General features: G+C 52.7%; 1 protein-coding gene across 4 annotated transcripts in view; it reads left to right on the forward strand.

The window, feature by feature from the left end:
* Positions 1–8,444, forward strand: part of CAMK2A (calcium/calmodulin dependent protein kinase II alpha) — a 69,894-nt gene extending 61,450 nt beyond the window's left edge. For 2 of the 4 annotated variants that reach the window (XM_003934012.4, XM_003934013.4), the window contains 3 exons: positions 361–455; positions 5,102–5,330; positions 5,607–8,444. In XM_003934012.4, coding sequence (XP_003934061.3) covers positions 361–455; positions 5,102–5,330; positions 5,607–5,610 — 328 coding nt within the window. In that variant the 3' untranslated portion in view covers positions 5,611–8,444. The remainder of the gene's footprint in view (positions 1–360; positions 456–5,101; positions 5,331–5,606) is intronic. The other 2 variants (XM_010344545.3, XM_010344546.3) reach the window with 1 other exon arrangement.
* The last annotated feature ends 2,485 nt before the right edge of the window (positions 8,445–10,929 follow it).

Genomic DNA, 10,929 nt, shown 5'->3' on the forward strand with positions numbered 1-10,929 from the left:
CCAGGGAGTGCAATTTGGAGAGTCGAGAGCAAACGGAATTTCCTCCCCACAGCACCATTAGTGCACTGTGCAGCCCTGCACACCACCCATGGTACTCTCGCTTAAAGTGGCTAAGCCACTTGCCTGGGGTCTCAAAGCCACTGGTGAGCCAGGGCCTGAACTTAGGCTTCCTGGATCTAGATGGCACACACCAGTCAGTGATATCCCATACTTTATAGCTTGCTTGCAAGCCCCTCCCCGTCCACTAACTTCAACGATCCTGTGAGGTGGGTGCAATCATTCCTATTTCACAGGCTCACCCTCCAAAGGTCCAGTGAGAAGCCGCCCCAGCCCCTCTTTCCTCTGGCTTCTTTCCCCCAGGAAGATGTGCGACCCTGGCATGACAGCCTTCGAACCTGAGGCCCTGGGGAACCTGGTTGAGGGCCTGGACTTCCATCGATTCTATTTTGAAAACCGTGAGCAATTCCTTCTCTCTGTGGTGCCTGTTGTCTGCTCTCGTTCCATGTCCTGCCGGATGGCACAGCAGGGTGACGGGCAGGGCCCCAGGGGCGGCTCAGGAGCCAGCGAAGAGGAAGCTCTCATGTGGACTGGGGTTGGTACCCTCTTGGTTCCCTCTCCTAACCCTGGCCCATCGACTACCAGCTGCCCCTCCTGTGGTTGAAGATGGGGCAGGCGAGGTCCCAGAGACCAGGGACACTCAGGACAAGCCCTCCCAGGCCTCTCCTTGCCAATGACTCTGGGCAGGGTCTAGGGAGGGCCTTGATTCCCATATTATAGATAAGGGAGCCTTCCCACTGGCACATACACCCCCAAGTTATAGTCATCTTGATGCCTGGGTCCAGCTGAGCTGCCCAGCTGGTCACAAGCTGGCTGGTGGGTTGTTACGCAAGTGGCCTCTGTGGGTGGGCAGTTTGGGAAAGAGGTGAGGACAGCGAGCTCACACTGCTGTGCCCCTGCCTGTTGTCTAGGTCTCTGCCCTGCATGTCTGTCCTTCCCGGGCCTCTCCTTTGCAGGAGAGACCTTGGCAGCTTTGCAACCAGGAGCCGTCAGCGGGTAGAGGCTGGGCCTGACCTACGGTGCTTTCTGCCTGTGTCTGTGTTTCCCTAGGCCAGGGGTCAGGTAGGGATGAATTAAAATGCACACAGGTTAGAATCATGCAGCTTAGGACAGGGAGGAAGGACCTAGGAAGTGGCATATCCAGGGTCCCCCAAAGTCAAGGGCATGTACCACTGAGGCTACACAGTGATTTCAGGTGCATGTGGGCACCACTTAAAACAGCATTGGTTTACACAGTGAGAGAGCTCTTTCCTTCTTAATTCTCTTTCAATACTCTGGCTTCATCAGGGGGAAAGTCTTTGCTAGGTGCTAGCCTGTCTTCAACACCTCTCTGCCGCTTCGTAATTTCCCTCTTTATCAAAGAGAAAACAAATCTCAGGCTCAGATCTCTTTCAGGCAAGAGCATGGTGCAAGGATTATATAACTTTCTTTCATTTTCACCAGCCTTATTGTTAGAACTTTATTCATGATACTGATTGTTCATTAATGGTTATGTCAATATGTTTTGTTTTAAAATAAATCTATAGCCAGGTACAGTGGATCACGCTTGTAATCCCAGCACTTCAGGGAAATACTTTTTTTTTTTTTTTTTTTTGAGACCGAGTCTCACTCTATCACTCAGGCTGGAATGCAATGGCATGATCTCTCCTTACTGCAACCTGGGTTCAAGCGATTCTCCTGCCTCAGCCTCCTGAGTAGCTGGGATTACAGGCACCTGCCACCATGCCTGGCTAATTGTTGTATTTTTAGTAGAGACAGGGTTTCACCATGTTGGCCAGGCTGGTCTTGAACTCCTGATCTCAAGTGATCTGTCCACCTTGGCCTCCCAAAATGCTGGGATTACAGGTGTGAGACACCACACCTGGCCTGGGAAATACTTTAATGAAGTAAGTACAGGTGGCACTTGTGAATGGGAAAAATAACGAAGAAGGTACTTCAATGACTGAAGTAGGATCTAGTCCAACTCTTCATCATACAGAGGGGAAACTGAGGCTCAGAGAGGAGAAGCGACTTGTCTAAAGGAATCCAGAAAGCCAGTGGCAGAACCTAGAGCTGACTCACCCCAGTGCCCTTTCCCTTCCCTGTAGCACCTGCTGCAGCTGCACATTAGCAAGCCTCTACTGGGTGACACTCCTCTCCTGGCTTGTACCCTCTCTGAATTGTATAGCATACAGAGGCTAAGGACACCCTCCAAAAAGCTGTGAAGAAGAAAGCAACATCTTCCTTTAGTAAATCAAACAAATTCTTGAAGGCTAGCAGGAAGATTAAATTCTCGGCCAGGCGCAGTGGCTCATGCCTGTAATCCCAGCACTTTGGGAGGTCGAGGCGGGAGGATCACCTGAGGTCAGGAGCTCAAGACCAATCTGGCCAACATGGTGAAAGCCTGCCTCTACCTAAAAATACAAAAAGTAGCCAGGTGTGGTGGCACACGCCTGTAATCCCAGCTACTAGGGAGGCTGAGGCACGAGAATTGCTTGAATTTGGGAGGCAGAGGTTGCAATGAGTTGAGATGGCACCACTGTACTCCAGCTTGGGTGACAGAGGGAGACTCTGTCTCAAAAAAAAAAAAAAAAAAAAAAAAAAAGATAGAATTCTCAGGCAAGGAGAGGTGGCTGGACCCTGTAGGTTCTACCACCCTGGAGCTCCCTCAGTGATTATGGTGGTCACCATCCTACAGTCTGTCCTCTGGGGGCACCAGTCCCCCAGGGTAAACTTACAATCCCCACAAAGCAGGGACCAGGCTAAGGCTCAACTGTAAAGGCTGAGGGATCACAAGATGGAAATCATCACAGAGAGGAAGCCACGCAGCCCTTTGCCTGCATCTATGCAGAGGCCCCTCTTAGCGTTGGCCCCCCAACCCCAGGCTTAAACATCTGGTCACCTCCAGCACAGAACTCACAAGGGCAGACCCAGAGTAACTGCTCACTCCTGGCCAAGCCCCACCTTCCAGAGCCCTATTTTTTCCTGTTGACGACTTGGCTCTGTCTCCCACCCTATGCACAACGATAGATATTGGAAGCCTCCTATCTTTTCAAAAGACATCACATCAAGTGGCATTTCTTTACAAATACCTCTTAAGACCCCAGCCCTTACGGACTGTAGCAAGGCCCAGTGCCCTCAACAATGCTAAGCTCTGTTTGTACCTCCTGGGATTGTTCTAGATTGTCCTAACCCAGTCTCACCTGGAAACTGACTTTTTTAAGAAATAATTTTATCTATCTATCTATCTATCTATCTATCTATCTATCTATCAACCAGGTTATGAAACTGGCTATTTTTCATATTTTTCGTGCTTTGTTGCCCAGGCTGGTCTCGAACTCCTGGGCTCACGTGATCCACCTACCTCGGCCTCCTAAAGTTCTGGAATTACAGGCATGAGCCACCGCTCCCGGCCAAAACTGACTTTTTTTAGATTCCACTGCATTTTTTTCAGGAATTAGCCCGGCCTGGGACAAGTCAGATTGCTTCTCTGGACCTTATTTGCATATCTGTGGAATGGATATGTTGAAGAGATGGTCTGGTATACCTCCCGCCCTGAACGCTGTCAGGGACACTTACAGAGCTCTCCCCAGATTCTACAGTTGGGCTGCTGGATGACCTCTGACCTCCAAGGTCACTCCCAAGTCTATGATGCTAAAGCTCTGCATTCTGCATGTCCAAGAGCCCAGAATTCTGTTATTCTATGTGGCTAAGACTTGGTGAAGTCCTTTATCTAAAGCCTGGGTGTAACGTGTTCTAACAGGAGATGGGTGCTATTGGATACTTTCTGCAATCCTAAAAAAAAAAAAAAAACAAGGCACTTTACATTTTTCAGAAAATCAGTGGCTCACCAACCTGGCTTGGCACCAGGATCAAGGGGTAAGGAAGGAGAAGGGAGATTTTTAACATTAGAGATTCTTGATCTCCGCTCTCTAAGGGTGGGCTTGGGGAAGCTGTGCTTAAAGTCGGCACTTTGCGTGATTCAGACCTGCATTCAGGCTACACAAACAGAAGGGTTCCTCTCAGGCCCCAGATACAGATCGCCACTGTCCAACCCCTCCCCGGGTCGTTGCCTTTCCATGCTTTCATTTTCTACCTTGAGGAGAGCATCGAGTTTCTAGAATCAACATAATAATAGTAACGGTGGTGTCTCATTTTATGTGGTGGGATCTGGCGTCAAGGACTTTGTCAGCCCTATCATGACTCCAAGAGTTACGTATTGCTCCCTAACTCTGGAAAGCCTCATGACCTTGCAATGACCCCCATGACCGCTAATATCATCCCTATCATTTCAAGGTTCTAAGATTCTACAATTCTCATATTCCCCCAAGTTTCCACAATTCTGTCTCTATCTACAGTAGAAGTGGTCAGCAGACCCACGGGCTGTGTCTGAACTGCAGATATATTTCACATGGCCTGCATGATGTTTTAAGTTTGAATTCGATGAAATTTTAACAATGAAGAGTTTTCATATAAAAATTCAGATTTCCAGATTCTCTTGAAAAAAACCAGGTGTGTCAATACCAGTGTCGCTCACATAGCAGCCACCGGGAAGCTGTGTGTGGGATGCCCTCTTTAGGTGGGACGAGGCATTCTGTTTGCCACAGTCCCCATCACTCCCTATTGCCTCCCTGACCCAGAGGCAAAGGGTCAGTTGTCATTTAGCATCTTATACCTGGCTCAGCCCCTGTTGTTTCTGTGCCTGCCTGGCACCTGGGGAGATCCGGCTTTGAGACTGTGCTCGGAGCTCATCTGGTTCTAGAATCATCTAGGCTTACTCCCATGTGGCTAACAGTCTATGATTCTAACATTCCATTTTCCCATGTTGGATGAATTCTGCATGTCTGAACTCCACTGTATCTAAGCTGGGGTGTGAGGTCCCCATCATCTAGAAGTTCTACCTTACCCCAGTAGCTGAGCCCCGCCACAGAGGCCCCCTCCCTGCAAATGAAGCAGGCAGGGCGCCTCCGCTGAGAGGGCGGCTGGGAGTGGAGAAAGTGAAGAAAGACAGTGAGAAGGAAGCCCCCGGTTGCATCTCCTCTGCCCCTCCCGTCCCCACCTCCAGTGTGGTCCCGGAACAGCAAGCCCGTGCACACCACGATCCTGAATCCCCACATCCACCTGATGGGCGATGAGTCGGCCTGCATTGCCTACATCCGCATCACGCAGTACCTGGATGCCGGCGGTATCCCACGCACCGCCCAATCGGAGGAGACCCGCGTCTGGCACCGCCGGGACGGCAAATGGCAGATTGTCCACTTCCACAGATCTGGGGCGCCCTCCGTCCTGCCCCAGTAAGAATCCCTCCTTCCCGCCTCCCAGATTAATGTAAAGGACAGGGGTGTTGCCCTGGAAGGGTTATATCGGGGAAACTGCTTCCTTCAGCTCTGAAGAGCTACAGAGTGGGCAGACCCCAAGAAGGAGACCAGGCCTGCAGGTCTGGGGGAAGAGCTGTGCGGGAGCTACGGGGGCTGCTTGGACTCCATCTAAGCCCTGGGGGCGGCAGGGTGGGTGGGTTGCCCATGCAGGAAGCACCATACCCTGAGAAGCACCCTGTGTGTGTCTTACAGCTGAGGGACCAGGCCAGGGTCGCTGCGTTGCTGAGCCGCAGAGATCCACTCTGTCCGTGGAATGGAGCTGCTGGTTCTCCCAGGTGGATTTTGCTGGAATTCCCCCATCTCATCACCCCACCACTGTCACTTCTGTACCTGCATCAAGAAAACCCGCTTGTCCACAAAAGTCATCGCGACTTCAGAGCCAATGGCCACATCTCTCCACCTCTCACCCCCACCCTCTCCCCGGCCAGGCTGGGGCTTCCTCAGGCCTGAGTGCCCATGGCACTGGCCCCCCTCCCACGCCCCAGCGGCTGTCTGCATGGCCTGCCTTGGGCTGTAGGCTGGAATGCCCGGGCTGTATGCCCACCAGGGGCTGGGGAGAAGCAGAGGTGGCACGGTGAGGAAGGCAGCATCCGCCAGTCCCTCTCCTGGACCTCTCCTCTTCCAGGGTGGCCGAGGAAGGGCAGATGACACCCCCAGCCCCCTAAGCCAACCGCTCTGAAGGAGTGGGGAGAGGAGCAGACGCCAGGAGCCTCCTGCCTCAAAGCGCTCCCCGAGTCTTCTCCCTCCTGTGCTGACCTCGGGGTGGTCTGACCCTTCCCTCAGTGTGGGGGTCGCGGCCCACTCAGGTGCCCCTACTTGCTTTCTGCTTCCTTCCGGTGAAGTCCACCTCCAACATTCACCCCCCCACACACCCCACCATTGTCCCTGGAGAATTCCAGCTTCGTCGTATCTCAGAGAGGAAATCTAATTGTTTTTTGGGGCAAAAGAAAGCAACGTTTAGGTATCACTTCTACTTGGACCGCATGCCTTTTTATAGCCAAATTTCTGTGTATTTCGTAAATGGATTTTGCGTTCCTGGATATTTATGTAATAACTAGACTTCTCAGATTATTGTGAGAAGGGTCGGGTTGGAAGGGGTGTAGGAAGAGGGATGAGGGGTAGTTTTTTTTCTGTTCTAGTTTTTTTTTTTTTTTTTTTTTTGTCATCTCTGAAATGGACCTTGTCACCTGTGGTTATTAGGGTCGAGGCGAACTCAGCTCCAGAGAGAAGGGCCTCTCTGCCGTTTCTGTCCCAAAGTGAGCTGACACAAGCGTTCCTTTTGGGACTGTGGAAGCATCAGATGCCAGCGCTGACTCAGGAATAGCAAGGCAGGGCAGAGAGGAGGAGGGAGGCTGTAGGGATGGAAATATCTGGACTTTTCTTTGCTTCCCTCCCAAACGGGGGTCTTCACTACCGCACTTCCCAGGATTTCATCTCACCATATCTGCGTGCCGCCCCCAGCACCCCCCACCCACCTCTGGGGGGCCCATGAGCATGTGCTCTCATTGCCTCTCCCCTCATGGCGTCTGATGACCACAGCAGAGCACCGGGAATTTCTCCTCTTCGCGCGTCATCCTGCAGCCTCGGGTTCACATCCTCTTTCTTTTCCTCTTTCCCTCTTTCTCTGGGATTGACTCTGAGTGGAATACCTTGGCACATCCACTAGGATCTACTGTCTGCACTGTTTTCTTTGCATGACTTTATATGCAGTAAGTATGTTGAAAACAAACGCAAAGAAGAAAACACTCAACAAAACCAATCTACATGTTTTGGACTAAAAAAAAAAAAAAATAGAGGTTGTATTCTCAGTGTCCGACTCGGAATTATGTTGCTGCCTCTCTGTGCTTTTGGCCTCTGTGTGGCCGTGTTTTGCCAGCATGAGATACTGTCCCCTCTGGAGGATTTTAGGGGAGGGAGAGCCACGTCCCCAGGGATTGGAGGAGGCTCTGGTACCCTCAACCCTCCTGGGTGTTGGTTGGAGCAGAACTGGTGAGGATGTTTGATCCAAGACTTTCTTCTGAGTTCTCCCCGATCACCAGCTGTCTGCTGGGTTCTTAAGTCCTGCTGCCCAGACCCAGGCAACACAGGCAGCACCAGGTCTGCAAGCCAGGAGAGATGCTGCCCAGGCCTCCTGGTTTCCAAGCTGGTCCATCACTGGCCTCTGTCCTTGGCAGAGACCTTGCTGCCCAGGTCCTGGGGTGGGCTCTTGGCCTGCCCCAAGCCCAGAGGGCTTCCCAGTAAGGCCTAGTGATGCCATTGTCCCTGGTGCAAAACCACCTGTCCCGCTTGTGAGCTGCCGGTTCCCCAGTCACGCGTGAGGGTGTGGCCTTCACCAGGGGCTGCTGCAATTACCGAGCAAGGTCTGAGCTCTTCTTCAGCCTCAGTCTCCTCATTGGTTAAAAGGGTTCATTGCTCCCATCCAGCTGATAAAGGAGCAAACATCTGGCGATGTGAAGCCTAATTTACCTGCAGGAACTGGCAGGGATAGTCACTGGCAGGACTCCTGTTTATTTCTAGAACTGGCCAGGCCCCACGCCCTCCCCCGCCTGCCCCAGATTCCCCTCTTCGGTGCCTGTCAACTGCTTTTCAGCAGTGGACTGCAGGGGAAAGAGCAGTGGTTTGGGGTGAGTAGGCTTCAATTCTCGGCTCTGACCTGACTTGCTGTGTGACCTTGGACAAATTCCTTCCCCTCTCTGGAGCTTGGTTTCCCCGCCAGAGGAAACTGAGCTGTGGGAGCCTGAGGTCCTGCCTTTCACTGGCTGACACACCTCCTGTCCACTGTGTCCCTCTCCAAGTGCCAGAGAAGTGGAGGCAGGTCGCTACCCCAGGCTGTGATGGCCCCCACTGTGAAGGCTAGCCTGTGGGTGGGCAGCCACCTGGTGCCGCCACAGGGCACCAGGGATGATCCTGAGGCAGCAGGCAGGGGAAACTCACAGAAAAAGCTGCCCAGAGCCCCTCTCACCAGACAAACTCCATGCTCCTCCAAAACACCCTTTAGATGCAAAAAAAAAAAAACAAAAAAAAACAAAACCCAAACCCAAGTCAAAACCTTGGCTCCAGCATGCAAACACGTTTACAGGAAAGTATTCTCCTGGGTTTGTGCCCACAACGGTGCGAACCCTGACCCAGGGCCTCCTGTGTCCCTTCAAAGGGAGACCCTTTGGGGGGATGAGTTTGCCAGACTCCCCGTGCTGGTTTCTTTGTTACTATTTGTTTGGGGGTTTGTTTTAGTTCTTTTTTGTTTTCCTTTTCTTTTTTAAAACTATGTGGCTGTGAACTTGAATGACCACTGCTCAAACTTTCTGCTATTTGGGGGGTGGGATGGGAAGAAGGGGCGTCTGTTTTATTCTTGGTGTTTTCAGTGCAATAAATAGCTACAAACTTCTGTGCCCTCTGTGTGTTCCTGTCTTGGTCAAGCCCCGGCCCTGGAGGTTTTTGTTTGTTTTCAGTTCTAGATCTGCCCCAGGGCAAGATAAAAGCCTCGGTCTTCATTCTGATGGTCACATGCTCAAAGCTGAACCAGTCACTGTGGGATTATGCCTGGACCACGTGCCCCACCTGTAGAGCCAGGGAGGAGGTCAGCTTTCTCCCAGGGACATGGGGTACCTTCAGCAAGGGCTAGGGGGTGGCTATGGGTTGCCTGAGCCCAAGAGCTAAAGTCTCCCTTGTGCCTTGGGGCAAGGTTCTTCTCAGGCCCTCAGTTTCCCCGTACAATTCGGAGGTTACTCCACAAGTCCCCCACCATTCTCTTCCCTCAGCCCAGCCTCACAGACAAGCACCCAGGACTCAGCACACCAGAGAGTGCTTTAAAGAATGGAGAAGGGAAAAGATATTATCTTTATTCATAAACATATGTCTGGGCCAAGTAGCTGGGACACTTTGGTCCTTGGAGCCCAAGCTGCTGGCCTCTGGCGGGGCAGAGTCAAAGTGGGATGCAGAGGCTTTGGCCACCTTCAGACCACGGCAGAGTGATCAACCTTCCCAGCTACCTATGCGAAATGTTCAATGCTAAAACCAGGACAGCACCAGGCCAACCAGACCAGCTGGTCACCCTAAGCCGTGACCCCATTGCCCAGAGGCCTGGTTGCCACGGGGCTCAGGGAAGGTGCCCATGGGAGCCCACAATTCCCTCTAGACCATACTCCAGGTGCCTGAGACTCCAGAATCCCTGCACCAGCTGCTTTCCAGGTGTATCCTCGCTGCTGGTGTGTGGAACGGCCAGGGCGGTGTCTGTGGGGAGTGTGCTCGTGGCACATAGGGACCTTCACAGTGAGAGCACAGGCCAAGGCTGAGAAAAGCAAGAGAGGCTTGGGGGCTTCCATTTTCCACCCTTGCCCCAGAGTCTGCAAGGGTTAATACCAGGCGTCCTCCCAGCCCTGCCTTCACTTGCGCCGGTGGCTCCTGCGGAAAGCCTTGAGGGCTTAGATGGCCATTGTGCGTTTTTACCAGCAGGTGGCAGCACCGGAGCAGGTTTCAGGCGGTCCTTGGCTCCAGCGTGTCTGCCTTGCCCTGGGAGACAGCCTTTAACTCTCAAAAAGTACTGACTCCACCTAAAACTATTCTGATCTCACAGGAGCATGATAGTCTACAGTTCACAGAGTGCTTTCACAACACCTCTTGTCCCAGCTGCAACAGTCCTATTTCGAAGATGAAAATAATGAGACTCAAAGGCAAAGAGGCGCGAGGACTCACCCCAGCCTTCTAAAACTCCGAGCAAGGCACTCTGTTCCCTCCAGGGGCCTCCCCTGCCCTGGTCTGTGCTGCCCTGCCCCCATCTCTGGACGGCCAACGAGGAGTGACTGGGATTCTTAGGACCTCCTCCCTTTTTGACCCTCTTCCCTTTCCAGCCTCGGCCTTCTCTCTCGGTTGTCTACACCCGCAGTCTCCATACCCCAAAACGCACGGCAGAGGGCCGTTTCCCCCTCATTTTCCAGCTGAATGTACTGTGACACCTTCTCACCCTTCAGGACATGGTTCCAGCATCTTCTCTGGGAAGTTCCCCCACCCTCCCCGGCCTCCCCCATACCCCGGGGTAGGTCCCTCCTGGGCTTCCACCATCCACTCCACCGTCCTCACCACAGATCTCTGGTTTGAAGTCACCTAAGCAAGTGTCTGCAGAACTATGTGCTCTTTGAAGGCAGAACAGCGTCTTGTCCATGCTCCAGATGCACGCAGCAGATACGGTCATTCTTGCACAGGAGACCCCCGCAGATGCGTCCTGGAATGAAGGAGGAGTGGAGGCTGTACGGGCTTGAGTATTCCACCCACCCAGAAATAACAACAGTGAACACTTACTGGGGACAGACCGATGCCAGGCACTCCCCACCTCTTTTATAGGTGCTCTCTCAATCCTCCGCACACCCCTCCACTGCGGGCACTATTATTCTCTTCATTCTGTGAATAAGAAGACTGTGTGCCCAGAGGGAAGGAACCCGCCCAAGATGGCCCAGGGCACGAGGGAGGGAGGTGAGACTGAGGCTCTCAGCCTCGGTGAACACCTGCTTCCCACACCTGC

Source organism: Saimiri boliviensis, chromosome 1 (assembly GCF_048565385.1).
Source record: "Saimiri boliviensis isolate mSaiBol1 chromosome 1, mSaiBol1.pri, whole genome shotgun sequence".
Taxonomy (NCBI): Eukaryota; Metazoa; Chordata; class Mammalia; order Primates; family Cebidae; genus Saimiri; species Saimiri boliviensis.